This window comes from Pantherophis guttatus, chromosome 1 (assembly GCF_059756535.1).
Source record: "Pantherophis guttatus breed Tessera chromosome 1, ASM5975653v1, whole genome shotgun sequence".
NCBI classification, from domain to species: Eukaryota; Metazoa; Chordata; class Lepidosauria; order Squamata; family Colubridae; genus Pantherophis; species Pantherophis guttatus.
Window position 1 is genome coordinate 349,284,366 of NC_142063.1, and position 27,637 is coordinate 349,312,002.

At 57.0% G+C, this 27,637-nt stretch overlaps 3 protein-coding genes across 5 annotated transcripts; 2 read left to right on the forward strand and 1 right to left on the reverse strand.

The window, feature by feature from the left end:
• The first annotated feature begins 1,698 nt into the window (after positions 1-1,698).
• Positions 1,699-5,857, forward strand: LOC117669782 (uncharacterized). The gene is made up of 3 exons (XM_087890821.1): positions 1,699-3,513; positions 4,292-4,501; positions 5,576-5,857. The coding sequence occupies exons 1-3, from the start codon at positions 3,206-3,208 to the stop codon at positions 5,676-5,678; spliced, it is 621 nt and encodes a 206-aa protein (XP_087746947.1). The 5' UTR covers positions 1,699-3,205; the 3' UTR covers positions 5,679-5,857.
• Positions 5,858-15,386, reverse strand: LOC117669775 (apoptosis-inducing factor 3-like). Of its 2 annotated transcripts, none has more exons than XM_034424480.3 (19): positions 15,019-15,386; positions 13,034-13,112; positions 12,084-12,193; positions 11,611-11,720; positions 10,434-10,478; positions 10,255-10,336; positions 10,052-10,164; positions 9,583-9,669; positions 9,126-9,217; positions 8,895-9,025; positions 8,645-8,760; positions 8,107-8,178; positions 7,939-8,002; positions 7,488-7,564; positions 7,295-7,412; positions 6,714-6,812; positions 6,508-6,583; positions 6,058-6,162; positions 5,858-5,980 (listed from the first exon to the last, which is right to left on the reverse strand). In XM_034424480.3, exons 3-19 carry the CDS (start codon positions 12,190-12,192, stop codon positions 5,932-5,934), a joined length of 1,545 nt encoding a protein of 514 aa, XP_034280371.2. In that variant the 5' UTR covers position 12,193; positions 13,034-13,112; positions 15,019-15,386; the 3' UTR covers positions 5,858-5,931. The 2 variants fall into 2 exon arrangements, with proteins under 2 accessions (XP_034280371.2, XP_034280370.2); XM_034424479.2 differs by having other exon boundaries at positions 14,459-15,364.
• On the forward strand, positions 14,894-27,257 carry TLCD2 (TLC domain containing 2). Of its 2 annotated transcripts, none has more exons than XM_034424488.3 (4): positions 14,894-15,081; positions 15,843-15,925; positions 24,894-24,976; positions 26,625-27,257. In XM_034424488.3, exons 1-4 carry the CDS (start codon positions 14,894-14,896, stop codon positions 26,979-26,981), a joined length of 711 nt encoding a protein of 236 aa, XP_034280379.1. In that variant the 3' UTR covers positions 26,982-27,257. The 2 variants fall into 2 exon arrangements, with proteins under 2 accessions (XP_034280379.1, XP_060550402.1); XM_060694419.2 differs by lacking the exon at positions 14,894-15,081 and adding an exon at positions 15,459-15,760.
• Positions 27,258-27,637: the final 380 nt, after the last annotated feature.

Below are 27,637 nucleotides of genomic sequence, written 5' to 3' on the forward strand. Positions count from 1 at the left end.
GAGGAGGAGGCGCCTGGGCCGCCTCCAGGTAATCCACGATCCGGCCCTTCTGGCGGTCCCGAGACCGATGGGGGGCAGAGAGCTCAACTTGGGCTGCTGCAATTCGAACCGCTAATGTGGACGGTGAAAACCGCACGGCCACCCGCTTGATTTGAGAGCACCGCCGACCTGGTCGGTTTCAGGCTGCAGATGCTCATTGTGGGCAGGCAGAGTCACTGGGGGGTCGGCACGCGGGGCCAATTCTGCGGGGGAGATTTTCCGGAAGGAGACCACCGGCGCCGCCCTGGGCTTCCTGAGCTGCCTGCCCAAACGCCCCTCTCCCCAGCTCCCCCGCGCGCGCGCACGCACGCATGCACACCCACCCACCCACCCACCCGGCAGAATGCGCAGCTTCGCACGGCAGCGGGAGGGGCGGGTGGAGATGGCCCAGTAACTGCCAGCCGCTGAAAGAGCTGCGCGTGGCGGGTCCGCTTTGCCAGGCCTTCCCCAGCGAAGGAGAGCGCGCCGCTGCCTGCGGAGGTCGGAGAGAGATCCCTTAGCCGGGAAGCCGGCCTCTGGGTTTGCGGAACGAGGGATGGGCTGTCTTCTGAAGGGGGTGGTTGGACTCCGCTAAAGCTCATGGAGGCCGCGCCGTTCCTCTTTTGGGCCAGAGGGCTGCCTAGAAGAGGCTGGCAGGTGTCCAGACTCGGGGTCCAGGATCCCACGGCCAGCAAGATTCCCTCCTCCGATCCTTTGCTAGCCCTCCCGCCCCCTCCCCGTGCGCCCAGGGCTTCTGAAGTGAAAGGATTTAGGATGATTCATGTATGTGTCAAATGTCTACGGCAATGGTCAGCGTGGCCATTAGGAGGTGCAGTGATGGGGAGATGGGCAGGGCAGCACTGGGCGGCGGCAGCTCTGCCTGGAAACTGGGCAGCGTCGCCTCCCGTGACTCACCCAGGAATGTCTGGCGGATTTGCTGCCGGCCAAGGACCTGGCTTTGGCTGGCCGGCCTGCCTGCCTCGAACAAACACGCACCCGATGTTGCTGCTACTGCCCACCACCCACCCACCCATCCCAATTTGGAAGACACCATGGGGGAAGGGAAGGCAAGCTGTTCCAACTTGGAAAAGGCCCCTTCCTCCCTGGACAGGTCACAGTGGCTGTCCAGGGCTTTGGCCAGCTGAATGCCATCTCTTTCCCATGCCAACCCCTATGGCAAAACCCTGTGGAGCCAGCTTTGCATGGGGTCCAAAGGAAGGCTGCCAGTCGGCCTGCCCTTTCCCAGAACATTTGACCTCAGCTCCAGAACCACATGGGTAGGGCGCTCTCCCTACACTCAGGCCCAGTGGGCAGGAAGTGGTGCTTGTGGACCCGTGGCCAACCTTGGCTACTGCTATGGGAATTATGTGTCTGTGTGTGGCCAAGCATCGCTCTGGACACAGCCTTTGGCCTCAGCAAACACCAGTTGGAAAGGGCAGCTGTCCCTGGGCTCAAGCCAGGATCTTGGCTCCTTGCCCAGCCACCCTCACCTCCTCCTGTTCCTTCAGATGGGATGCCCACTGCCCAGGATGGCTGCAGGAGGCTCCCCCAATGCTTCCTCCCCTGCTGGCATTTTAGAGAGCCAAGACCCTGCTCTTCACCCAGGCCTTTGGCAAGTGTGATCAAAGCCCTCTGCCCCAGCCCCCGAATGTGTTTTCTCTGATGGTTGTCAGATTTCATTCTTTGCTTGTTTATTGGGTTATTTTATTGCTCCGTGTGTTTTCTTCTGTGAACAGCAGAGATGCTGGGCCTCAGGCCATGTACAAATATAAGAAATAAATACATTTCAGGTTAGAAATTCAGAAATGGAGGTGGTCAGTTCTACTCAATCTCAGCCACTTTTAAAATGTGTGGACTTCAACTCCCAGAATTCCCCAGCTAGCAGAGTGGCCAAGGTTGAGAAACACTGGAGTAGATAGCACGTCTATGACTTCCCATATTTTGAATATCTATTGATGAGGCCTGAAAGTTGGGAGGCCCCCCGAGTTTGGCATAAAATAGGCAGCTAAATAAATGTTACAAATAAATAAAATGTATTTGTTTTCTTTATCAACCCTTTCATATATTATGATGAATGGTTAAACCAAGATCTTTTTCATAAGTGACCCAGATACTCTGCCTGGTTTTGTGACTCAACAGAAAAGCATTGCATTTGTTTCCTGCTACTTTCATCCAGATTTTTTCTTGGTTTCCTGCCCCCATCCTTCTCCCAGGGAAGCTGCCACCCACCCCGGTTGGTTCATGAGGTTTATTTACTTTTCTTCATCGCCCAGGTCCCTTGGGGGTTACTCCGTCTCCCCATTAATAAAATGGCAGAATGGACGATTCCTCGGAGGTCCCTTCCAATCCCGGCAGTCGGAGGCAGTCCGGGGTTGTTGCGACCTTGCCAGGCTCGCCCGCCTTGGCGGTCCCCTCTGCCCCTCCTCTCAGGGTGCGGCATTCCTGGCCTGCGCCCTGCGGAGGAGGCGCTCGGATCGCGCCTAAATATTCCGCTAGGCGCTCCGCATTGTCTTGCGAAGGCCCAGATGGGCCGGGCCAGAGCAGCCCCAGACTCCGTCACGGGTCAGCCGACGAGAAGCTCCAGCCGGCCGCCGCCCAGCTGCTTCGGCCACCCGGTGGGGGCAGGGAGAGGCGCGGGCGGCGCGTGGGAGGGCTGGACGCTCCTTTCCGTCCCGAGTGGCTCGTCTTGCCCGGGGCGGGGGGGGCGGAGGGCGCTCGGCAGGCGGGATCGGGCGCAAGAGCGGCGCTGGCCCTTTAAGCAATCTGCGCAGTCATTGTCCGCACCGCCAGGATTGCCAAGTCACCGGGTTCAACTCAGTTCTCTCGGCCACGCCCCTCGGGGGGCCTGATTGGCCTGCGGCCGAGGACAGCTCCACTTCCGATTGGGTCCCGCACTTTGCAACAACTTCTCGGAATCTTGCCTACGTCACCGAAGTGGAATTCTTAAAGCTGCAGTGCCCGCGAGGGGGGGCGGCGAGGGGCGCCCCGGGGACCTTTCCTAGCGCAGGAGGGGCGGCCTCCGGAGGCGTGGTCGTGCCCCGCTCGGCCCTCTGGGCCGCGCTGCGCGTCTCGGGAGGCCACGGCAGCGCTTTGCGGGTCAGGAGGCGTCTGCGAGAACCGGGGGGATCTCGCCCCTTTAAGACCCCTCCCGAGTGGAAGAAAATGCCAACTCACAGTGGCGCTTAGCATGACGGGAGGGCGCAGGCGGGGACGAAACTACATTTCCCAGCAGCCTCCGCCACGCCGTGCCAGGGAAAGGAAAGGTCTCCCTGCTGCGGGTCGGGCTGGCGGCTCTTGCCAAGCCCCCGCCCGGCGGCCAGCACGTCAATCAGCGCGGCGGCTTTCGCGCATTGGCCGCTTTCGCGAGGGGGGCTGGGCGGAACCGCCTCCGCCTCGGCCCATTGGCCGGTCCGCCCGCCAATCCGAGGGCGGAGCGGCCGGGCGGCGATTGGGCGGCAGGCGAGGCGGCCAGCTGATCAGAGGCAGCGGCAGCCGGTGAGCGAGCGTGGCGGCGGCGGCGGCGGCAGGGCAGGGCAGGGCAAGCGGCGGCGTTGGCGCCGGCGGGCCGAAGGACCGGGCGTCCGGGCACAGTCTCCTCCGGCGGAGGGCAGGGGACCGGCCGGCGGCACTGGGGCAACCCGGGCCGTGGCTGGGCGTCGGGGGGCGGGGGGGGGGCGCTGGCGGCCGGGACCCCTTCCGCGCCTCCTCGCAGGCGACGCCGCGGAGCCTCTACCCGACTGGGGGAGGGCGGGGCGCTCCGGGAGACCGGCGCCCGCGGGGCTCCCGCTTGCAAGGGGCGCAGGCTGGCCGGCCCGGCCGTTGTCCGAGGGGAAGGAGCGCGCCCTTCGCCGCCCCCAAGAAACTTTCTGCCGCGCCCCGCCGGGCCGGAGACTTGGCAGCCGCCGTCGGTGGCCGCGGCCGGGACGCCCCTGCTGCTGATTCATGGCTCGCCGGCGGCGGGCGGGCGGGCGGGGCGGGGCGGGGCGGAGCGCCTCCCGTCCTTGGGCCGAAGTTCAGCTGCGCCGGAGGGGCCGGCAGGCGGCTGGAATGCGGAGCATCCGGAGCAGGCGCTCAGGGAACGCGCGTCGGGGTTAGCGCGGCCCCCCGGGGCTCCCCTCCCCGCTACAACGGGCGGCGGGTCTTCCCGGGTGCCAGACGGGTCCGGGACTGCGGTGACTCAGGCGATGGAGCGGCGCCGGGCTTTCTGCTGGGTGGGGAAGCGCGACCAGGCCTTTCCCTCCGCTCTAACGGCGCCCTTCTCTCCCCTCCCCAGCCTGGCGGTCCGGCCCCTTTGGCTACCCGCAGCAGTTCTTCAGTGGCACGCTTTACGTCCCCTCCAGCAACTAAAGCTGCCAGTTGAAGAACTGTTGGCCGTAGCTGCACTCGCCCAGGGCCAGCCGCCCACCCTGCGGATGGATGGATGGATGGATGGATGGATGGATGGATACAGCTTCTGGAGGCAGCTGCACCGGGTCCCTGACAGGTAAGGCGGCCTGCTGGCCTGCCCTTCTCCGGAGCCCTCTGGGACATCCAGGCCTCTCCTGCCAGCCAAGACGGGCCTCTTTGGACAGCTGCAAATGGTCGACTGCTGCTTTGTCCTGCCCCGCCCAGTAGGGCCTTCGCCTGCTGCCTCAGCCGGTGGGCTCCCTGCAGGCAGTTCCCAGCTGGGCTCTGTGGACCCTCTGTGGGGGATGGATGGCTGCTTCCCTGGCCAAAGTCCCAGGTCTCCTTTCCCTCCGGGTTCTTTGGTCTCCGGGTCTCTCCATTGCTGGGCAGAGGCCTTGGCCTTTCAGCTGAACCTGCCTCTCCACCCCCGAGACCCCTCTCTGGAGCAGGGGTGCTGGGACCCTCAGAGCCCCTTTGCCCCTCATTGCAGCAGCAGCTGAGGCGGCAGCTGCTTCCTCTTGCTGACTGGTGGGTTTGGCCAGTGGGTCCCTTTCTACACCCAGGTGCTCGGATGTGACAGGAAGAGCCAGATTTTGCTGTGTGGGGCTGAGCGGAAAGGGGCTGTGCAGTCCTGTTTCCCCCTCGGCCCAGCAGTGGTGGTAGCCTGCCAGCTGAGTGGAGGAGAAAGAAGCGGCTGTGGCCCATCTCTCTGCCTTGTCCTGTCCCCAGACAACCTTTGTGGGGGAGTGGGAGGGCAGAGGATAGGCTTCCCTGACATTCAGGAGCCGGTGCCCTCCAGCCGTGCGGATCAATGCCAGGACGGCCACTCCATCTGCCGGCTGAGTGTGGGACTGCTGGCAGCTGTGGAAGCTGGAGGTCCAAGGGAAAACCCTGAGAGGGCTGCGGTGGTTGGGGGATTCTGCTTCTGCCTTGGAATTGGGGGGGTGTGTGTGTCCCTGCTTCCTTCATTCTAAGCTAGGAAAGAACATAGCATGGATGGGCAGGAACAGCTTTCATAACCTTCTCCCCCCTCCATTTGGGGCTGTTGCTCCTGGTCCATCCTGCGCCCTGCAGTGGGATTCTCCCTCCCCCCCCCAGAACCGCAGCTATAAATAACTGAAGACCCCAGAAGTCATCTCTTCTTCATTGCTTTTACTCTCTTCTTTAACAGACAGGATTTGAGAAGTGGCCTGTTCCAGCCAGAGGGAGTCGGAGGCGACCTTGAATGGGCCATGGGTCTGACCCCCCCCCCAAGCAGTGTTTCCCAGCCTTGAAGATTCATGACTTCAACATGGCTGACTGGGGGATTCTAGGAGTTAAAAGTCCACATAACTTAAAGTTGCCAGGTTGGGAAGCACTGCCCTAGCGCCTTAAGACTGGAACAAAGCCAAAAGCCTGCTGGTGGTCAGTGGCCCCCAGCTCAAGTTTCAGAAGAAAGGGACTGAAGTCACAATTTTCTTGTTCTCGGTTTATTTCAGCCCGACAAAAGGGTGCTTCTGCCTGTGACCCCCCAAGCGATGAGGCAGACTATTGGGGCGGCTCTTCCTTCGGCAGCTCCTTCTCCTCTGTCATGGACCTGCAAAGAGGCCACTTGGCTCAGAGGGGGGCCAGGACAAAGAGCCAAAGGGCTGGCGATTGGGGATGGGGACTTACTCTGCCTCCTGCTTGGAGATGCATTTCCCAGAGTACAGGCTCTCGGCCACCATGGCCACCAGGGGGTCAAAGTTCAGGCTGGCCACTGCAGTCACCCAGCCATCCCTGGGGGAGGAGAGAAGTCAGAGAAGGAGCCATCTCCCAGGAAATGGGGAGGGATGCAGGGCACCCGAAAAGTTGTCAGAGAGGCAGTTGCTTCCTTCCCAACCTCTCCCCATGTTGCTGACTGCGAAGACTGGGTCACCACTAAGCAGAGTTCCCCTTCTGCCCCCATTGGCATTTGGGTGGGGCACAAGTATGGGGAGCAGATGCTAATCAAGGTGAGGTCACCATCATCCCAGTAGGAAGGAGGATTCAAATGGGAGTCCTCCAGCTCCCTCCTTGCATAGAAACTGCTTGTCTTGCTCCTGAAAGCCAGGTAGGTGGTTTGCCTCTCTGGCTCCTTCTCACCTGAGATAGAAAAGGAGGAACCTCTCCTGGCCCAGTTCACCTTTTGGCACAGTCTCCGTGTGGCCCGTCCCGTAGCCTGAGAAAGAGCAGGGAGGGGTCTGGCTCCGGCCAAGCAGCCCTGGAAGCCGTCCCGGACCTCGGAGCTTCCACCTTGTACGTCTCGCTGTCCTATCCAGACAACCCCCCTTCCATCTCCCAGGCTGTACCTGCGTAGCGGATGCTCTTTGACTGCAGCTTGGTCCAGAAGAAGGGCACCGTGTGGAGCGGCTTCTGCCTGTGCAACATGTTCAGGGCCGCCACGTGTCCTGGGCAGGAAAGAGATGGTCCATCTGTCCCCCTTGCGAGACCAGGAAGCTGGCTGGCCCAAGCGCTCAGGAGGCCTGGGGGACCCAGTGGGACCCATGCAGAAGGTCTGGCAATCGAGTGCGACCCTGGTCTCAGCCGGGTCACCCTGCGCCACACATGGAACCGCGGCTCTGAGGAGACCCATCCCGCCTCGCTCTGGGACTGCAGGGGCCAAAGGGCTCCCCTGCACTTGAGCCAAGGTTCCCCACGAGAGGGTCGATGCAGGCTGAGTGCCCCATTCGGACAAGCCCCCTCCCAGGAGCTTCCTCCAGCCCGGGCCAGGAGTCACCCGGGACTTCTGGGTCTGGGGCTGATTCAGGGCTCAACCAGACCCGGCTTCTGCTCTGCCATCCTTTTCACCCTGGTGGGGGTGGGATTGGCTACTGACGGTTGTGCCCCTTCTGGCCCATAGCCAAAGTCTAGCTCGAAAGATGGCTGCTACCGTGGGCTTGGGCAATCTGCCAGTGATAGATGGACGCAGACTTCCCACCAAACAGAGCCACGGGAAAGGAGGCCACATCCCCAGCAGCAAAGACAGACGGGGCGCTGGTCTGCATGAACTGGAAGGGAGCAAAGATACTGGTCAGTGAATGGAGGGGGGAGGCGCTCCCTCAGAGTGACCCACCAGTGCTTACCAGGTCCACCTGGATGGCACCTCCACGGTCAAGCCGGATGGAGCTTCCCTGGATAAAACTGGTATTTGGAGTGACGCCTGTGGAGGGGAAGTGGAGCTTCCTGTCAGGCCAGTGCAGTCTCATGTGGGGGCTAGCCCCACTCCCCCCAAGGACATGGGGACATCCTTGCTGATAAAGCAGCTGCAAGAAATAGCCTGGCCCTCCAGATGTGGCCAGCTGCAGCCCTGGGGACCCCAGCTGGTGGGCAGGAGCACAGCCTTCTATCTCCAGCCTTTGCTGCTCCCCCTGGTGGGCAGAATAGGAATTGCTAGCCCTGTTCTATCCTGGTCACAGACCATTGGAAATAGGAAGCGGCTCCTTCTACCTATCCCTCCCCCCTTCCTCTCCTCCCCCCCCCTGTTTTCCCCATCTCTTTTAGTGTGAAAATGGTGCCAGAGCGCCTCCGACTCACCGATGCCCACTACCACCAAATCAGCAGGGAGAACAGAACCGTTGCTAAGAACAACGCCGGTGACCTGGGAGGGAAAAAGAGGCAGAGATGCAGCAGCCCCCCCTCACTCTCCCCTTCTCAAAGTCCTGGCCTGCCAGCTTCCGGGGCAGCAGGGGGTTGGTCCCATACCTTCCCATCTTCGCCCTGCATCTGGGCCACATCTACCTTCATGTGGAACTGAACTCCCTGGGCTTGGAGCATCTGGAAAGGAGGGAGGATGGATGGATGGATGGATGGATGGATGGATGGATGGATGGATGGATGGATGGAAGAAAGAGGAAAGGAAGGAAGGATTATTCTCCTTGCTGCATTGCCCTCATCCAGTCACCTCCCCTCCAGGGCTGCTCCAAGAAGCCCCTCTGGTTCGCAGATGAGGGTGGACCTAGAAGGGGCCTTGCTGAGCCTTGGAAGTGCTTGAGCCAAATGGGGACTTGCCCACCAAAGAAAGAAAAAGGTTTGCATTGCTCAGGCACTCTCGCTGTGATGTACCATCGTCCTGTGGTGGCTACAATAAAAGAAAGCAAGCTATAGATGTTTTTCCAGCAAAACATCCAAGATTTTCTGCCTAAACTCAGCTACAAGGATCGGCCTATGTGTAGGTGCCCCTGGGGACCTCTCCTCCCGGAGAGCAGCCCTTGTTGCTGTGGGATTGCTTGCCCTTCCCTACCTTCATGGCCACGGTGCCCACCTGACCTCCCAGGGTCAGCAGGTAGGGCAGTTCTTCTCTTTCCACCACCTGTAGCTGGGCTGCTTTGCCAACCAGGCTGGCCGCCACCTCCATCCCTGTGAGGAATGAAGGCCAGGAGCTGAGAGGAGGCCGGCATAGAAAGTCGAGGAGGGTACTGGGGGAGGGGTGGATAGCCCCCATTCCTTCCAGCTCATAGCTATGGGTGGAAATAAGTCCAGAGTCCCCGTACCAATGAAAGAGGCTCCTACAATCACGACGGTCTTGCCCAGGGCCAAGGCCAAGATCCGGTTGGCATCTTCAGGGGTGAGGAGCATGCGGACATTCTCCAGGCTGCAGCCTGGGCATTGGAGCTTCCGAGGGCTGGGCAGAGAGGAGAGAAGCCTGTCAGAGCCCTCACCTGCTACCCTCAGTGATACCTGGGCCACCCCCTCTGCTCTCCCCACCAGGTGGCGTCATTTACCTGCTGCCTGTGGCAATCAGCAGGCTGCTGTATGCCTGGGATGTCCCGTCCCGGAAGCGGGCCATTTTGCCTGCAGGATCCAGAGACACCACCTGCAGCCAGATGAAAGGCTAGATGCAGAGGGGTTGGGCAGATGCCCAGATGAAACCCCCTCCCCCCCATCCAGGCTGATCCCAAGCCAGCAGCAGACTCAAAGGAGGCCCAGACGGTCCAGCACTGGGACCTTCCCGAGGTGTCTGCTGGCACGGGACCCATGGGAGGAGCCCAGCGGGCAGAGGCTGGTTTCTTTCCCAGTGCAGGAGTGAGCCTTTCACAGCGGAGCAGTTTCTCCTCTGAGCTTCAGGACATGATAGGCTGAGCTGGCTGCTTGCCAGGTGGGGACGGGACATAAAGCATCAAGGGGAGGTTGAATTGTGCTCCCCCCCCTCTTGAATCATGCCAAACCATCCCTACCCACCTCACTCTGCTTCCAGACTTCGATGTTGTGGGCATCCAAGAAACTCTGACTTCGGAGATACAGGCTCTCCGCTGGGGCCCCCAAGTCCTAGGAGGCCGGAGGAGAAGCAAGGCTCTTATGAACTGGGGGCTTCTCAGTGCCCAGGCATGGGGTACCTGGGGCCCTTTCAGCAATCAGGAGCAGCCAAGGGGAGGAGGGATAGGAAGGAAGTCTCCCTTCTTCCTCCCCTCTCCCTTTTCCTCTTCAGGGCTACCCCAGAGGCTTCTGGACCTCAATGCGCTCTCATGGGCCAGCTCCCTTCCTCTCCCCTGGTTGCTTTCAAAGCCCAGAGCCTCACACCTCACCAACAGAATGGGTGGTGGTGGTGGTGTCCCCCTCCCCTTCTGAGAAGCAGCAGCTACCCCCCTCCCCACACACTACTCAACTCACTGCCCCCCCATGCCAAGTTAAACCCCTCCCCAGCCCAAACCTGGGTTAACTTTGTCTTGTCATAGGGAAGGTGGTTCTCCCAGGTGGCCATGACGATCCTGCCAGTGAAGCCCTCTTGCCGAAGAGTTTCAGCGCAGGTCAGGGCTGCCGGGCCTGGCAGGGGAGGAAGAGATCCAGTCCAGTTCTGCCCTGTCGCTGGACCTCAGCCTGGCTCTGCCCCCCCTGCCTTGACCACAGACTCACCTGCTCCTAGCAGCAGAACAGTCTGGGGGTCCAGCTGGCACTCTCTGGCCATGGGCTTCACTCTGCGGCTGCTTTCAAGATCCTGTCAGGGAGGGAAAGATGGGGAGGAAAGCAGACGGGGGGCGGGGGGGGGGTAATGCCCTGCAGGCTACTATCAGTCAGGCACGGAGGCCACCTACCTTCATCCTGGCTGAAATATACACTTGCCCCTCCTCCACAGTTACCTGCAACAAGAAAAGTCATTTCCTGAGAGGTCCGTGGGGGTGGGGGCTGTGGCAGACTGGCAGGGGTGTCTTCCCCTTCCCTTGGCAATCTGGAAGGAACTCTTGCACAGTGGCCCTTTTAAGCGCCTCACCCCCCCCCCACCCCCAGGTAGTAACCAGGAGCCCAAGAGTGCCCTTCCTGAGGCCCAGGATAGGAAGGCATTTGTTCTGCTGTGTGCAGGGTGTTCCCCAATTGATCTCCCCCCTCCCAGGGCCAAGCTGCCTTGCTGATCCCTGAGCCTGGCCAGCCATGACCCTTCCCTGTGACAAAGCCCTCTCACGCGATGGGTGGGATTAGCTCTGGCGCCCTCTTTCTGTAACCACTTTGCCCACCAGCTTGGCTAATGCCTGGCTTGGCTAAGGAGTTCCATTTGCTTGAACTGGAAGGCAGCTGTGCACACAGCCAGTTGGTCTAGCGGTTAAAGCATCAGGTTAGAAAGAGGGAGACCAGGAGTTCTAGTCCTGCCTTAGGCTTGAAAGCGGGCTGGGTGGCTTTGGACCAGTCCCTCTCTCGGGCCAACCCACCTCAGAAGGTTGTTGCTGTGGGGAAAATAGGAGGAGGGAGGAGCACTGGATATGTTTTCTACTTAGGGTTATTTGTAAAAATAATAAAGGTGGGATATAAATAAATAACATCTGCTCTTGAGGAGTTATAAAGGTGGGATATAAACATGTAAAATCTGCCTACATCCCCAGGAGGGTGGTCTTATCCTGCCCAGGTTGCAGAGCGGACGCCAGCTGGGGCTGCTGTGCCAAAGGGAGGGCCAAAGAGGGCCAACCTCTGTTGCACCTGGCCAGGATGGCATACAAGCCCAGTGGACCTAGGCCTGTGGGGCGCACTCACAAGCGCAGGCAGCTTCAGCAGGAGCTGCACTGCTGCTCAGATCCTAAGAGCTCAGCAGTTGACACCTGTGGGCTCCTTTCCCACTGCTAAGGGCTCCAGAAGTATCTGTTGCCCCCAATAAAAAAAGACTTTGAGAGGCTGCTGCAGAAGATGAAACCCCCCCCCAAAAGAACAGTATATGAAAGCCTCTGGGAGCTAGGATCATACATTCCCCTTGGGGGAGGGGGGGCAGGCAGAGTTCAAACTTACTTGGAAAACAGGCAGACAGTCCAAGGTGGGATATTCTTCAATGTCACCAGTCTCGGTGCTGAAGCAGGCACCATGCCAGGGGCAACGCAACCGGCCCTTTGCCAAGTAGCCTGAACCCCAGAAAAAGAGACCCACGGGTGGGTGGGTGGGTGGGTGTGGAGGCAGTGTCTACTGAGAAACCGGAGCACACAATGCCCCTAGAGGCAGCTGAGACTGCCAGAGCTGAAAAGAGGCAGCTGCTGGCACCAGCCCTTGGCAGCAAGGCCAGCACAGGGCCTCAGAGGGGCGCGGGGTGCTCTTAAGGCCCAATGCTTCTCTGGGGTCCCCATGAGCAGCAGCCCCTCACCATGAGCAGAGCCTGGATCCAGAATACCCGAAAGCCAAGCCTTTGCTCAGTATGACAAGGGCCTCACCCAGATCCCCCCTTTCTTCCTAGCCCAGAGGAGGCTGCACGGTGGTGGTGGGGGGCTCACCTTTGCAGAGGGCAGCTCCAGCATGAGGGCATCGGCCGCCCAGCGCTCGGATGACCAGGCCTTCCCTCAACAGCAGCACGGGGTATCCGGCCACCTCGACTTCCAGCATCCTGCACCAAAGAGGGACAGAAGAGCCTTGGCTAATAAGCCTTTACTAGGCTAGGAGCACCCCCCCCAATGGATTGGGATTGGAGGAAGTGCTGGTGGTAACAGGCCCCCCTGCACTTGTTGGAAACAACCCCCCCCCGCCCCCAGCCTCCCTGTAAAAGCAAGAACCGGCTGTCTTGGGAATGGGCCAAAGGAGACGCATTTCACACATGGCCCCTTTGCTTGGGGCCCCTCTTGTGCATGAGTTGAGCCGGCACCTTAACCAAGAGGAAGCCCTGGCTGAGACCCCCCCCTCCTCCCACAAGGTCTTGCAAGGGCTGCCTTGGGAGCTCAGAGGTTGCAGAAGAGACTCAGCAGTTCTGGAGCTGGCCCAGATCATCCATTCAGAAACTGTGGTCAGCTGCACCGGGGTGGGTGGGTGGGAGGGAAGCCCCCTTCGAGCTGCCAAGGGAGAGTCTGAAGGTCAAGCCAGGCCCTGGTCAAGGGCCAGGAAGCCTTTGAGGCTTTGAGCCCAGCCAGGCTCCAGACTGAGAGAGGCCCTTGGGGCAGTCCCAGGAGCATAGCCCCTCTTTCCTTCTGAGGCCCCACCAGCCAGACCCGCCGACCCACCCAGGAAGCAGGAAGGCTGGATCTCAGGGCAGGGAAAGAGTGTGCCCGTAAAGGCAGCCTGGCCCTCTCCCCCCCAACAGGGGCCTCTCTCTGATCCCAGAGAGGCTCCCCTCAACTGGTCAGGAGGCTGACCTGGGCGCCAGCAGCTGCATGCATGCCGGCTCAACTCATGCACAAGAGGGGCCCCAAGCAAAGGGGTCAGCCCTGTTCTGACCCCAGGGATGCTGACTCACTCTCCGTCGTGGAGCTCATCTTCATGGCAGACACGCTGTGTGACCAGGGTGTCTGCTCCATCCTTCTTCTGAGCTGAGACTGGAAAGAGAGAGGAAGGAAGAAGAGGAGGAAGTTGGGGAGACCCTCTAACATCCCCCCTCCCTCCCAGGGGACCCTCTGCCGCAGCTGCAGGTATGAAAGGACCATAGAGGCTCCTGGCCAAGGAAGAGTTCCTCAGAAAACCCACCCACCCTTTCTGCCACTGGGGCTGGCACCAGAAGGTCCATAAGCAGCAGCCACTGGGCACTGGGGCAGCTGCAAAGACTGCCCCCCCCCCATGAGAGCTCCTCCGCTGGGAACCTTCTTGGCTGTCAAGGGAGGAGGATGGCTTTTCTTGGAGCAGCTGCAGGAATTGCCTTTGCAAGCACAGCAAGAGGCAAAATCTTTCAACCACAACTCTTAGTTAAGCCCTGCCAGAGGCGCACATGCGCGCGTGCACACACACACACACACACCCCACCGCTGCTTGAATCCCTATCACGAATAGCTCACTCCCCTGCCCAGCCGCCACTTTGAGAAATGATGAGGGATGAGAGAGAAGGACTGGCCCAAATCTGGCTTCCTGAGACTAGAATTCACAGCCTCCTAGTTTCTCCCCTGCCGCCTAATCATTGCACTAGACGGGCTCTCTGTGGTGATAGGAGGATCTGTTATGGGAAATCAGACTGAAATGCAAAGCTAATAAAGTCAAATGCGTTTGGAGTCGTGTCCCCCCTCCCCCCAAAGTGCTGGTCCTTCTGTAAAGTAGCTTCATTTTCCCAGCCCCGCCCAAATCGCCAGCCCCTCCCCTTTGGTTACCTTTTTACTCGCTACAATCCGCGACGCCGCCCCCCCCCACCCCCGCGGGGAAGAATTATCCACCCCACTTCAAACAAATGCAATAAGATCGGGACCAGCCTTCAGAAGCCTAATGCGTCCTTCCGTAATTCCCAACCAGACAGGTTTTCCAGGCTGGGAATTCGGCGGTGGGGTGTCCCAGTGCAGCCGAGTTGTGGGGACGCCTTTCCCAGTCCAGAATCTGGCAGAAGGGAGCCGAAGGAGGGTTGCTGCTTTCTCTCGCCAAAGGCAGGGCGGGTGAGCAGGTGGATGGTTGATGGGTCCACCTCGGGCGGCCCCTCGTGCAGGGTTAATGGCTGCCCCAGGTGTTGGACCCGAAAGAAAGCGGGCGGGACAGAGCAGAGAGCAAGGCGGCAAGCCATCTCTGCTCCGTGCTGTGTCCCCTTCAGCCTCGAAAGGCAAGGGCTTCTGCTCCCACGTCGTGGCCTGCCCGGAGAGGCGTCCGTCCCCCCACCCCACTCAGCCAACGGCAGCAAAGGCACCCCGCCCCCGGGGCCAGCCCCTCACCCCATCCTCAGAGCAGCCGCCCCCAAGAAGCCCAGACTCACCGGGGCTTGGCGGGGCTGCCATCGGGGAAGGACAAGGGCGGCGTCGGCGGCGTCTCGGAACAGAAGAGGGGACGGGACGCGCCTGCAAGCGCCCGTCCCTTTATCGCCCATCCAACCTGGCGCCGCCTCCCAACTTGCCCAAAGTGGGCGGGGTGCATTTATGTAGGCATTTATAAGCCGCCCGACTCCGTCGCGAGAATCCTGGCGACTCGCAGCCGAGGGGGGCGGGTAGGGCAGCGTTGGGGCCCTGCCCACTCCCGCCAACCGGAGAGCGCAGGGGCTGCATCGCAGAGAACAGGCGAGGAGAAGACCTCCGGGCACCACCACCTGCTTCGGGGCGCCCGCCACTTCGGCCCAGCGCTGCCCTCCTTTCTGGGCTTCCGCGCTGGCCAGACTTGCAGGAGCCCCCGAGCGGGGAAGACCTAACCGCCACTAATGCCAACAAGTGACCTGAGTCCAAGCGGCAGCCGAAAGGCGTCGGGCGGCCGCGGACCGGCTGCATCCGGACGGCGCTCACGGCTCGGCGGCCCTGGGCGAACGGAGCCGGCGGCACGGCTGACCTCAGCGGGCTGGCCGGCGGGTCCCCGGGAGCACCGGAGGCCACAGCACCCCCTCGCTTTGGGGTGAGTCGACGCCTGCGATCCCGGGCAACCTTGGCGGTAGAGCTCCCGCTAACTAGGCGGCTTCCCGGCAGCGCCAAACGCTCCTCTCCCCCGGGAAGCCCGCAAGTGGCGCTTGAACAGAGGCGGTCCCCGGCTCCGGCTCTTCGCGCTCCGAAGGCCGCCCGCCGCCCTGCAGGGGCCACGAGGGTTGCCGAGCGGCGGGGCGCTCCCCAAGGCCGGCTCGGGCGGCTGCCGGAGCTCCTCAGGCGGCGCTGCGGGCGAGGCTCCCGGCCGGGGGACCAGTGGCGGGTCGGGGCTCTCTGTCCGAGAGGGGGGGCGCGTCGCCATGGAGACGGGGCGGGCGGAGCCAATGGCGGGCGCCGCCGGGGGACGGTTTGTCCGCCGTCACACCCCGCGGCTCCTCCCGCTCCGCGGTTGCCCCTTTCCCGCCCGGCCCTCCGCGCTCTTGGCTCCCGGCTGCCCTCGAGTGGCGGGGCCGGCGGGCTCGGGGCTCAGGCAGCCCCGCGATGGATTTAGTGCTGCTGCTGGGGGGCTCGGTGGGCGCCTTTCGGCTGCTCAACACCCTCCTGGAGCGCCTGGTGCCGCCGCCGTCCCCGGCGCAGCCCGTCCGTTGGAAGTGGCGCAACATTTGGACGTCGCTTGCCCACAGCGTGCTGAGCGGCTCCTGGGCCCTCCTCGGGTGGGTGTGGGTCGCGGTCGGGGTGGGCAGGCGGAGCCGCGCAGGGCGAGCACTCACCCAGCCCCCCTTTCTCCGGCCGCAGGTTCTACTTCTACCCTCCGATGGGTGAGGATCTCATCGACCAGTTCTCGCCCTCCGCGCACTGCTTGCTGGGCATCTCCATCGGTAAGTGCCTCTCCCGCCCCAGACAGACCCTTCCCCGACCAGCCGCCCCCCGGCCCGCGAAGTCAAGAAGGGAAAGCGCCGCTGCCGCCGGCTAGCTTCGGGGTGCTTGAAAGGGCTCCTGCGACGCAGGGATACAGCGAAAGCAGAGAAGCGCCCCCAACTCTGGCCAGCCGCACCCCTCTTTCTCCCGCTGGATAGGGGGGCAGCCCAGTTGCACGTTGCCGGCCACGCTTCTGTGCTGGCATCTGGCGGAGGAGGGCACTGGTGCCAGGCGAGCCCCTCGCCGTTCCCTTCCTTGCATGTGACCGCGGGGGCACACAATTGCTCCATTTTCCTGCTCCGTGGCAGCCGCTGCTGCCTGAGACGGCCCTTGCCCCTTCCTCTTGAGGGAAGCTTACAGCTTGATCTCCCCCACCGCCCGACCCCCCCTTAACTGCGGCAAAGGAGCGACAGAAAGAATCGTTCCGTAAAGTTTACTCCTTCAGGCGAGATGGATTGCGGTTCCCAGGAATTCTAGACAACCTCTGGAGGGGCGTGATAGGGAAAGACCCCCCCCCACTCTTCCAGAACAACAGGTAGGGGTGGGGCGGGACTAAACCACCAATTGCTCTTCCCGGCTGGAGCCTGGGTCTGGGTCTGACCACGGGGTGAGTGACGACTATTGGTGGCTTCAGTCTGCGGCACCCGTCTCTGATTCCTCGAGGGGGAATCGCGGAGGGGGGGATTCCACGGAGTCCAGCGTGCCAGCTCAGCCTCCCCTGTTGCCCACTTGCTGTGCCCACACACACCCCAATCAGCTGAGCCAGACATTGGCTCAAGGGTGCTGGGGAAGAAGTCAGCGGGAGAGCTGGGTTTTCTTGCTGTTCAAGCAGAGGAGGTTCATCCCTGGAGGTTTGCTGAGAATAACCACCTACTAAGGGACATTTCTAGTGGTAAAAGCAGAATCAGCCTCTGACCTGTCCAGATGTGCAGGTAACAAGCATCATGTTGGAGGCCTGGTTGGTGGCTGCTTGTGCGTATTTGGTTCCTAGTTAAATTTTCCTGGCTTTTGCTGGAGCCAAGCGGAATAACACTTTATTTTTTCTGAGTTAAAACTTTTTATTACTTTATTAGGAATAAAACTTTATTAAGGTGCTGCTTCAAAATGTTTACAAGCACACCAATGTGTATTTGTGCTAACGCAAACTTGTGTGTCTATTTTCAGGTTATAATTTGCATGTCTTTAATTTACAAAAGGAATTTGAATCCCTATAGGATTAAGTTTGGGGCTAGGATTAAGTTAATCACTCTAAGGCTGCTAGGGTTTAAAAAAGGTTTTTTCCCCCCTGTTTGAGGGAATGATTTAAAACCGCATAGAAATAAAATCTTTTCGAATAAGTGGGAAATGCAGGCTGTTGCTACATTTCAGGGGCTTCTTTTCCTGAATTCGAGGTGCTGATTTTAAAACTCCACAAAAATTAAAGGCATTGTTGTTGTTAATTGCAAAGTCATGTCCGCCCCATCACAACCCCATGGACAATGTTCCTCCGGCCTTCCTGTCCTCTACCATCCCCCGGAGTCCATTTAAGCTCATGCCGACTGCTTCAGTGACTCCATCCAGCCACCTCGTTCTCTGCCATCCCCTCCTTCTTTTGCCCTCCATCTTTCCCAGCATTAGGCTCTTCTCTAGTGAGTCCTTCCTTCTCATTAGATGGCCAAACTATTTGAGCTTCATCTTCAGGATCTGACCTTCTAACGAGCAGTCAGGGTTGTTCTCCTCTAGGACTGACCAGTTTGATTCCAACTTTTTATTCAACTAGCCTCGCCTTTCTCATGATGTGCTCTGCATATAAGTTAAATAGGCAGGGCGACAGTATACAGCCTTGCCAGACTCCTTTCCCAATTTTGAACCAATCAGTGGTTCCGTGTCCAGTTCTCACTGTTGCTTCTTGACCCTCATATAGGTTTCTCAAGAGACAAATAAGATGGTCTGGTACTCTCATCTCTTTAAGAACTTGTCACAATTTGTTGTGATCCACACAATCAAAGGCTTTAGCATAGTCAATGAAGATGTTTTTCTGGAACTCCCTAGCTTTCTCCATGATCCAGCGTATGTTGGCAATTTGATCTCTAGTTCTTCTGCCTCTTCAAAATCCTGCCTGTACTCCTGGTAGTTCTCGATCCACATACTGCTGGAGCCTAGCTTGCAGGATCTTAAGCATACCTTTACTAGCATATGAAATGAGTGCAATGGTGCGATAGTTTGAACATTCTTTGGCATTGCCTTTCTTTGGAATTGGAATGTAAATTGACCTTTTCCAATCCTGTGGCCACTGTTGAGTTTTCCAGATTTGCTGGCAAATTGAGTGTAGCACTTTTACTGCATCGTCTTTTAAGATTTTGAATAGCTCAGCTGGAATACTGTCTCCTCCACTAGCTTTGTTGTTGCTCAGATTTCCTAAGGCCCATTTGACTTCACATTCTAGGATGTCTGGCTTGAGACCAGTGACCACCCCATTGTGGTTATCAGGGACGTTAAGCTCATTCTTGTATAGTTCTTCTGTGTAATTTTGCCACCTCTCCTTAATCTCTTCTGCCTCTGTTAGGTCCCTGCCATTTTTTTTAAATTTGATTTATATGCCCCCCTTCTCCGAAGACTCAGGGCGGCTTACAATGCGTTAAGCAATAGCCTTCATACTTTTGTATATTTATACAAAGTCAGCTTATTGCCCCCACAATCTGGGTCCTCATTTTACCTACCTTAGAAAGGATGGAAGGCTGAGTCAACCTTGAGCCTGGTGAGATTTGAACTTGCAGTAATTTCAGGCAGCTGATATTAATAATAGTGCTTTAGTCTGCTGCGCTACCAGGGCTCCTTTTGATCCTTTATCATGACCATCTTTGCATGAAACGTTCCCTTCATATCTCCAGTTTTCTTGAAGAGATCTCTGGTCTTCCCTATTCTACTGTTTTCTTCTATTTCTTTGCACTGTTCATTTAAGAAGGCATTCTTATCTCTTCAAGCTATTCTCTGGAATTCTCCATTCAGTTGGGTGTAACTTTCTCTTTCTGCCTTGCCTTTCGCTTCCCTTCTTTCCTCAGCTATTTGCAAAGCTTCCTCAGACGGATATTTTGGTTTCTTGCCTTTCTTTTTCTTTGGGATGGTTTTAGTTACTACCTCTTGTACAATGTTGCGAACCTCCGTCTATAGTTCTTCAGGCACTCTGTCTATCAGATCTAATTCCTTAAGTCTATTTGTCACCTCTACTGTATATTCATCAGCGATATGATTTAGTTCATACCTGAGTGGCCTAGTGCTTTTCCCTACTTTCTTCAATTTAAGCCTAAATTTTGCAACGAGAAGCTCATGATCTGAGCCACAATCAGCTCCTGGTCTTGTTTTTACTGACTGTATAGAGCTTCTCCATCTTTGGCTGCAGAGCACATAGTCAATCTGATTTCTGTGTTGGCCGTCTGGTGATGTCCATGTGTAGAGTCATTTTTTGGATTGTTGGAAAAAAGTGTTTGCTATGACCATCATATTATCTTGACAGAATTCTATCAGCCAGTGCCCTGCTTCATTTTGTACTCCAAGGCCAAACTTGCCTGTTATTCTGGTTATCTTTTGGCTTCCTACTTTAGCATTCCAATCCCCCATGATCATAGGGACATCATTTTTTGGTGTTAATTCTATAAGGTGCTGTAGGGCTTCACAGAACCGGTCAATTTCATACTCTTCAGCACCAGTGGTTGGGGCATAGACCTCGACTACCATGATATTGAATGATTTGCCTTAGATTCAAACTGAGATCATTCTGTCATTTTGGGGATTGTATCCCAGTATTGCTTTTCCTACTCTTTTATTGACTATGAAGGCTACTCCATTTCTTCTGAAGGATTCTTACCCCCAGTAGTATATCTGATGGTCATCTGAATTAAATTCACCCATTCCTGTCCATTTTAGTTCTCTGACGATGTTCAGTCTTGTCACCTCTTGTTTGACCAGGTCTAGCTTGCCTTGATTCATGGATCTTACATTCCAAGTTCCTATGGAGAATAGATCTTTACAGCATCGGACTTTCCTTTCAGCACCAGATACATCCGCAGCTGAGCATCCCTTCGGCTTTGGCCCAGTCGCTTCACTCTTTCTGGCGCTACTAGTACTAGCCCTCTGCTCTTCCCCAGCAGCATATTGGACACCTTCCAACCTGAGGGGCTCCTCTTCCAGCATCATATCTTTTTGCCATTTGGTACTATCCATGGGGTTTTCATGGGAAAGATACTGAAATGGGTTGCCACTTCCTTCTCCAGTGGATCACGTTTTGTCAGAACTTTTTGCTATGACCTGTCCGTCTTGGGTGGCCCTGCACAGCGTAGCTCATAGCTATGCAGAATTGGCAGCCGGAGTCGGACAGTGTGGAGGCTGGGGAGGAACATGGGCCAGTAGCCTGTAACAACACAGGGTCCAGATGTTGCCCTCGCACCTAGAACCTGCAGGAGCCACTCCAGAGCAACCGTCTCCACAGCTTTTCGTCTCTGCTTGCAGCCCTTGCTCTCCTGCCAAACTAGCTGCTGGTTCTGGAACGGTTGCAGGCTCCCCTCTGCTCCCCTACCCAGTGAAGTCCCCTCCAGCAGCTCCCATCTCCTCTCTTACTCTGTCAGCCACCTGCAGCGTCCAGAGCCGCCATTATCAAGGCTCCGTTGTGCATCTCATTTCTCTGCTTTTCTTGCTGCTTTTTGTGTTCTGTATCCAAGAAATATAATGCCAGGCTCCAGGTGCCTCGGGCATTTCCCCCTCTTGGCCTATGTGCCTGTGATCTTGCACTAAGTCATCTGTCTTCCTTAAAAGGGAAGGCATGGCCTTGAGCCAGGCCCAGCTGTTCTTCTTAGAACGTAGAATAATAGAGCTGGAAGGGACCTTGGAGATCTTCCAGTCTAACTTGAGCAGGGGACCCTATACAATTTGAGACAAGTGACTGTCTAATTTCTTCTTTAAAAACTCCGGTGTTGGAGCACCCACAGCTTCTGGAGGGAAGCTCTTCCATTAGTTGTTTGCTCTCACCATTAGGAATTTCTCCAGCTGGGCATTCCAACACGGGTCACACTGCTGCTGCTGCTGCTGCTGCTGTGGGATCCTTGATAACAAGCTGAAGATGAGCCAGCCTTTGGGATAACAATCTGCTAGAAGGGCTGAGGCCACCCTGGGCTGCCGTAGAGGAAGCATCACATCACAGAGGCGGGAAGTAACTCTGCTCCCTTCAGCTCCCCTGGGGTTCTCTGGCACCCTTTCCAAGGGCCTGATTATGTGTTCACTCTGGACCACAGAAAGGCGAGGGAGAAACTGGATAGCTGTGTTTGGGGGCATAGAAGGGTCCTGTAGAGAAGAGGGTCAGGATCTCTCGTCCATGGCTATAGACGGTGGGGGTGGGGGTTTGCAGTTTCCAAGATTTTGCTGAATTATTAGGAAAAACATATGGAAGAAGAGATTTGTCTACTGAATCTCTGAATTTGCTATATTGGGAAGTTTTTAAGAGCAGGCTGGGCGGCTGAATCTCATGATCAGTTTCATCCTTTTCCCTGCCTTCCAGAGGATTGGACAAGATGATCTTCAGGGTCCCTCCAACCCACATCGCAATGATTTGGTGAATGGTTGGCATGGCATGTGAAGACACCCACAAGCTCTTTAGTCAACTTAGTTAAGCACAATGTGCAAAAACTACAGCTTGTCTGAGTACCCTAAGAAGTTACAATTCTCATCCATTTATTCCATTTAAATTGGAGTAAAAACAAAGGTCTTTTAACGTAAAGCAAAAGCATAAAGTTTAAAGACATCTCACAGTTTTTAAATCTTCAACAGAAGATTTAAAGCTGCACCCCGTTATAGCCAGGGTGGCGGTTGATACCCCGAGGCTTATGGTCATGGGGAATTTTAACCTGCCATCCGTCGGTGAAGCGTCTGAGGCAGCGCGGGAGTTCATGGCTTCCATGACGGCTATGGACCTGACCTAGTTAGTGCATGGCCCTACTCACACGGGGGGGAAACACTCTGGACTTGGTTTTTGTCTTTGGCCAGTGGTTGAATGATCTCGATATTGGGGATATAGTGACTGAACCCTTGTCATGGTCGAATCATTCCCTCCTTCGCCTTGACCTTCGAACCGCTACACCCCGCCGCAGGGAGGCAGAACCGATGAGGTGGTTCCGCCCCAGGCGCCTGATGGACCTGGATTGGTTCCAGACGGAGCTTGGGCCATTTCCTGAGGCTCTGGCTCACGGCTCGACCGAAGACCTGGTGGCCGCCTGGGATAGGGCGGCCGCTGGAGCTTTGGATCGGGTCGTGCCTTTGTGGCCTCTGACTCGGCACCAATCTCGTTTGGCTCCTTGGTTCACCGAGGAGCTGAGGGAGATGAAGCGCTGGAAAAGATGCCTGGAGAGCGGTTGGAGGGCCAGCCGGTCTGAATCTGACCGAACACTGGTAAGGTCTCATATTAAGACTTACCTTGTGTCGATAAAAGTGGCAAAATGTAACTATTTTTCCGCTCTTATTGCGTCACCAGATAACCGCCTGGCCGCCCTGTTTAGGGTGACCCGCTCCCTGCTCCTTCAGGAAGCGCGGGAGGACCCCTTGGAGGGTAGAGCCGAGGACTTTGTACAGTATCTGTATGACAAAATCGCTCAGATTCGGGAACATCTGGACTCTGACTGGGTAGATTCAGGGAGGAGGATGGAGGCAGGTCTTGAGAATATTATCTGGGAAGAGTTTGATTCTGTGACACCCGAAGACATGGACAGGATACTGAGTAGACTGAATGCTGCCACATGTTTATTGGACCCGTGTCCCTCCTGGTTGGTGCTGGCCTCTCGGGAGGTTACACGAGCCTGGCTCCAGGGGATTATAAATGCTTCTCTGAGTGAGGGTGTCTTTCCCGCTGCCTTGAAAGAGGCGGTGGTGAGACCTCTCCTCAAGAAGCCTTCCCTGGACCCGGCAGTGTTGGCTAATTACCATCCAGTCTCCAACCTTCACTTTCTTGCGAAGGTTGTTGAGAGTGTGGTAGCACGACAGCTCCTTCAGTATCTGGATGAATCGGCTTATCTGGATCCGTTCCAGTCGGGCTTCAGGCCTGGGTACAGCACGGAAACGGCATTGGTCGCATTGGTTGATGATCTCTGGAGGGCTCGGGACAGGGGTTGCTCCTCTGTCCTGGTCCTATTAGACCTCTCAGCGGCTTTTGATACCATTGACCATGGTATCATGCTGCACCGGCTGGAAGAGTTAGGGGTGGGGGGCACCATCCTGCGGTGGTTCTCCTCCTTTCTCTCCGACCGGTTGCAGTCTGTGTTGGCAGGGGGACAGAGGTCGACCCCGAGGCCCCTTGTATGTGGGGTGCCACAGGGGTCGGTCCTCTCACCCCTTCTGTTCAACATTTATGTGAAGCCGCTGGGTGCGATCATCCGTGGTTTCAGGGTGAAGTACCACCAGTACGCTGATGACACTCAGCTGTATATCTCCTCCCTGGACCACCCCAATGATGCCCTTGAAGTGATATCCCGATGCCTGGACGCTGTATGGATCTGGATGTGGAGAAACAAACTAAGGCTCAACCCATCCAAGACTGAGTGGCTGTGGTTTCCGACATCCCGATATAGTCAGTTGGTGTGCCATCACTGACTATTGGGGGAGAGTCATTGGCCTCCAAGGAGAGGGCTCGCAACTTGGGTGTCCTCCTGGACTCACAGCTGTCTTTAGAAGAGCACTTGACGGCTGTGGCCGGGAGGGCATTTTATCAGGTTCGCCTGATTCGCCAGTTGCATCCCTTTCTGGATCGGGACTTGTTAAATACGGTCACTCATGCCCTCTTCACTTCCCGCCTGGACTACTGCAATGCTCTCTACATGGGGATCCCCTTGAGGAGCACCCGGAGGTTCCAGCTGGTCCAGAATGCGGCTGCGCGGGTGGTTATGGGAGCGACGTGGCGCTCCCATGTGACCGCCCTCCGCGAGCTACAGTGGCTCCCGGTGGTCTTCCGGGTGCGCTTCAAGGTTTTGGTTACCACCTTTAGAGCGCTCCATGGCTTAGGACCGGGGTATCTATGAGACTGCCTTCTGGCACCAGTAGCCTCTCACCGACCAGTATGCTCCCATAGAGAGGGGCTTCTTAGGGTGCCGTCGGTCAAACAATGTCGACTGGCGGCCCCCAGGGGGAGAGCCTTCTCTGTGGGGGCACCCGCCATCTGGAACGAGCTCCCCCCCGGACATACGGAGTATCCCGGATCTGCGCGCTTGCCGCCGTGCCCTCAAAACATTTCTATTCCAGCAGGCCGGCCCGGCCTAACCTCTCTTTTAAATTGTTCTTAAAATTTTTAAAATTTTTAAATTTTAAATTTGTCTTATGAATTTGGGGTGTTTTAAATTCGTTTTCCGGGCCAATTATTTAATTGTATTTTAATGGTTTTTTAACATTTGTACTATATTTTATTTGGCTGTTCACCGCCCTGAGTCCTTCGGGAGTAGGGCGGTATACAAATTCAATAAATAATAATAAAATAATAATAATAACTTGATGGCAAAACAGCGGGATGAAGTGAGACCATAGCTGGGAGTCCACTTCCTGGACCAGAGGAGACAAAGCCATTTTGACAGACTCTCCTTCTGATGATGCTTCCTGAGAGATTTTGCGGACAGTGGGGTGGAATGGGGAGGGGGGAAGAGGGTTGGGCCTGAGCCAGTCTAGACTTTATCCCAGCATTCAGCCTAGAGATGAACCCGGAATGAAGGTGGCAAGGCTCCTCTCAGCTTCCCTGGTTGCCCGGCTCATCCTCTTTCGCCACCCCGTGGACCCGATTCTGCTTGACCTTCCTGGTCACCCAGCTGGTCTGGAAAGCAGGCGTGAAGTAACCCTGGAAGGAAAATCAGATTCCCGAGCCAGGACTTGGGAATCTGTGGCAGAGAGAACCGGCTGCTTGTTGATGGGACATCTCTTCTTCCACAGGGTATTTTGTGCAGGACTTCTTGGACATGATATGTAATCAGAAGCTTCAGAAATGTTGGGAGCTGCTCTTCCATCACTTTGTGGTGAGTTACTGTCTCTCATGCTAAGAAGATGTGGCTGTTCCAGGCAAGGGGTGAGTTGGGAGGAGCAGTCAATCTCTGAGGATGCAGGACGCATGTGGCCGGGTGAGCTGGCAGAGAGGCCTCTTCTGGCTTGGGCTGAGCCTCCCTCCTCCTGGGGGAGGAGACACTTTTGTCCTCTTCGCTGAACAAGGAGCATGGGACTCGGGGCACATGGCCATAGCAAGGGTGTCCCTGCAGGGGTCTCCAACCTCGCCTGGCCCTGACTTGGTCTGCTAGCCCAAACAGCTTTTGCTGTTTGCTGCCAGGCCCTTGCCTAGACCACGAGGTCCAACCAGTTTCAGCCCAAGTGACTGCTGCAGCTGTGCCCACCTGCTGTCCAGTGGTCATCTGACAGGGCAGGCTGGGATATAGCAAGGAGGAAGGAATCCCTGTCATTCTGCTATGGTTCATGTCGGTTTTATTACTTTGATTTATATGCCGCCCTTCTCCGGAGACTCAGGGTGGCTTACAATGCTTTTAAGGAATAGCCTTCATACTTTTGTATATACCTGCTTAGGAGGGCTTTCGGGCTCCCCCCCCAAGCGGTGTTCTATTTTATACAAAATCAGCTTATTGCCCCCACAAACCGGGTCCTCATTTTACCTACCTCGGAAGGATGGAAGGCTGAGTCAACCTTGAGCCTGGTGAGAATTGAACTTGCAGTAATTGCAGGCAGCTGGCAGCTAAATACTACTTTAACAGTAGTTTAGTCTACTGCACCACCAGGCTCTTCACCCCAAGGGTTGGGGTGCCAACCCTTGGCCTCAATGCAGGAGAGGGGACACGAAGGCAAAAGGAGCCAGTGTGCTTTTGAATACCAGCCTCAGTAGGGAGTTGCCATCTCTCTCCTGATCTCTGGATGGCCCACGTCAGAATTAAATTTAGCAGAGGCTGAGACTGGCTTCCAACCTAAACAGCTAAACTCCTTACAATCCGCCTTCAGCACATCTTGTGCTTAAGGCGGCGGGGGGGGGGGGGGGCAGGGGGAGAAACATGCTTGTTCTGCAGAAGCTGTTCAAGGAGAGTCCAGTCCTCAGCAACGGATGCTTTGAACTGACTCCCGTCAATGGAGGGGTTTCCCTGCCCACTCCTGTAAGTAGCTGCCACTCTGGGGGCTAAGATGTGGGGATGCATAGGGAAACCTGTGCGTGCTTTCCATCAACCACAGAAAGTGAAGAGGGGTCATGGCCGAAGAGGAGGAGGGACGTGTGTTTGAGAGGCTTCAGCTGTTAAGGCTTAGAACTAATTTTTAAAACTCTGGCTGGCGGCGGGAGGGGGCGGGGCTGTAGGCATTGGCTGCAGCCTTATCTGTCCTGCCCTCTGCCACAGAGCCCGTTTTCTGAGGTCAGTGGGGGCAGAACAGAAGCCTCGGGGGTGGCCTGATCCAGGGATCAGGAGGTGGGTCAGGCCGTGATCTGCCCTGTAAGAACAGCTGGGGGGCAGGCGGTGGCAGCAGGAGATCCCGAGAGCTGCCAGTTGCTTTCAGCAGTGATGATCAGGAGCAGAAGGTTCCTATCCATTGCAACTGGATTCCTGCTGCTTCCGCCAGGGGGATCAATGGCAAGGATGCTCCTGGGGGAAGAGCCAGCTCAGCCTTGCTGTCTTCCAGGTGATCGTTTGCTTTGGCTTTGCCTTCCTGGTTCGTCGCTTTGTGGGTTTCGCGATGGTGGCTCTGCTGGTGGAGATCAACTCTGTCTTCCTACACCTGCGGACAATCCTGCGGATGGCCGGCTTGGCCAACACCACCTCCTTCCGCCTCGCCAGCCTCATCAACCTTGGCACCTATCTGGTGTTCCGTATCCTGATCTTGGCCTGGATGAGCCGCTGGCTGGCCCTTAACCAGGATAACGTCCCGGCAGTCCCCTATGCTATGGGCACAGTGGGCATGGCCATCATGCTGTCCATCAACATTGTCCTCTTCTACCGTTTGCTACGCAGCGACTTCCTCCCATCTCACAAGGAGTAGCAGCTCCCCGCCAAGCACCAGGGGATGGGAGAGCGAGCCAGAACAAGGCAGAGCGCCCAAGCAGGCAGGGGGAGGGGTTTCCCCAGCTTCTCAGGAGCCCCCCCTGCTGCCGAGCGATGCAGACGGGAGCAGGGCCAGCCTTTCCGGAGAGGCCTGTGGAACAGTGTCGTGGTGCTGTTTGGCGGGAAGGCTGGGAGCGATGACGACACAGCAAGGTGGGCTTCGCTTTGCCTTCCATGAGGGAGGGGGCTTATTGAAATGACTTCGCCCTGTGCATCTGTGTTCTGACGTTTACTTCTGGTACACTTTCCTGAGCAAGGTGAGCCTCCTGGGAACAGGTGCTCTTCGCCTCATCCCTTCCCTTCCACCCCTGCCCCGTGGCAATACCCGAGATGCTGCCAGACTGTGGAAGGGTGTGGCAGAGACTGTCTCACCTTCCCCTCCCTGATGCCCATGGCGGACTCTCTCTCTGGAGAATAGCACTTCTTAAGGAGTCTCCCTGGGAGTTGCTACCTTTCCGTTCGGGGTTTTGATTGCTAACACTCTATAGGTAAATTTCACCAGCGCTGGTACAAAAGGGACTGGAACAGACCCGGGCCTTGGGAATCATGGGAATGAAAAAAAAAGCAAGGACGGATCACAGCCTCTGGAGCTTT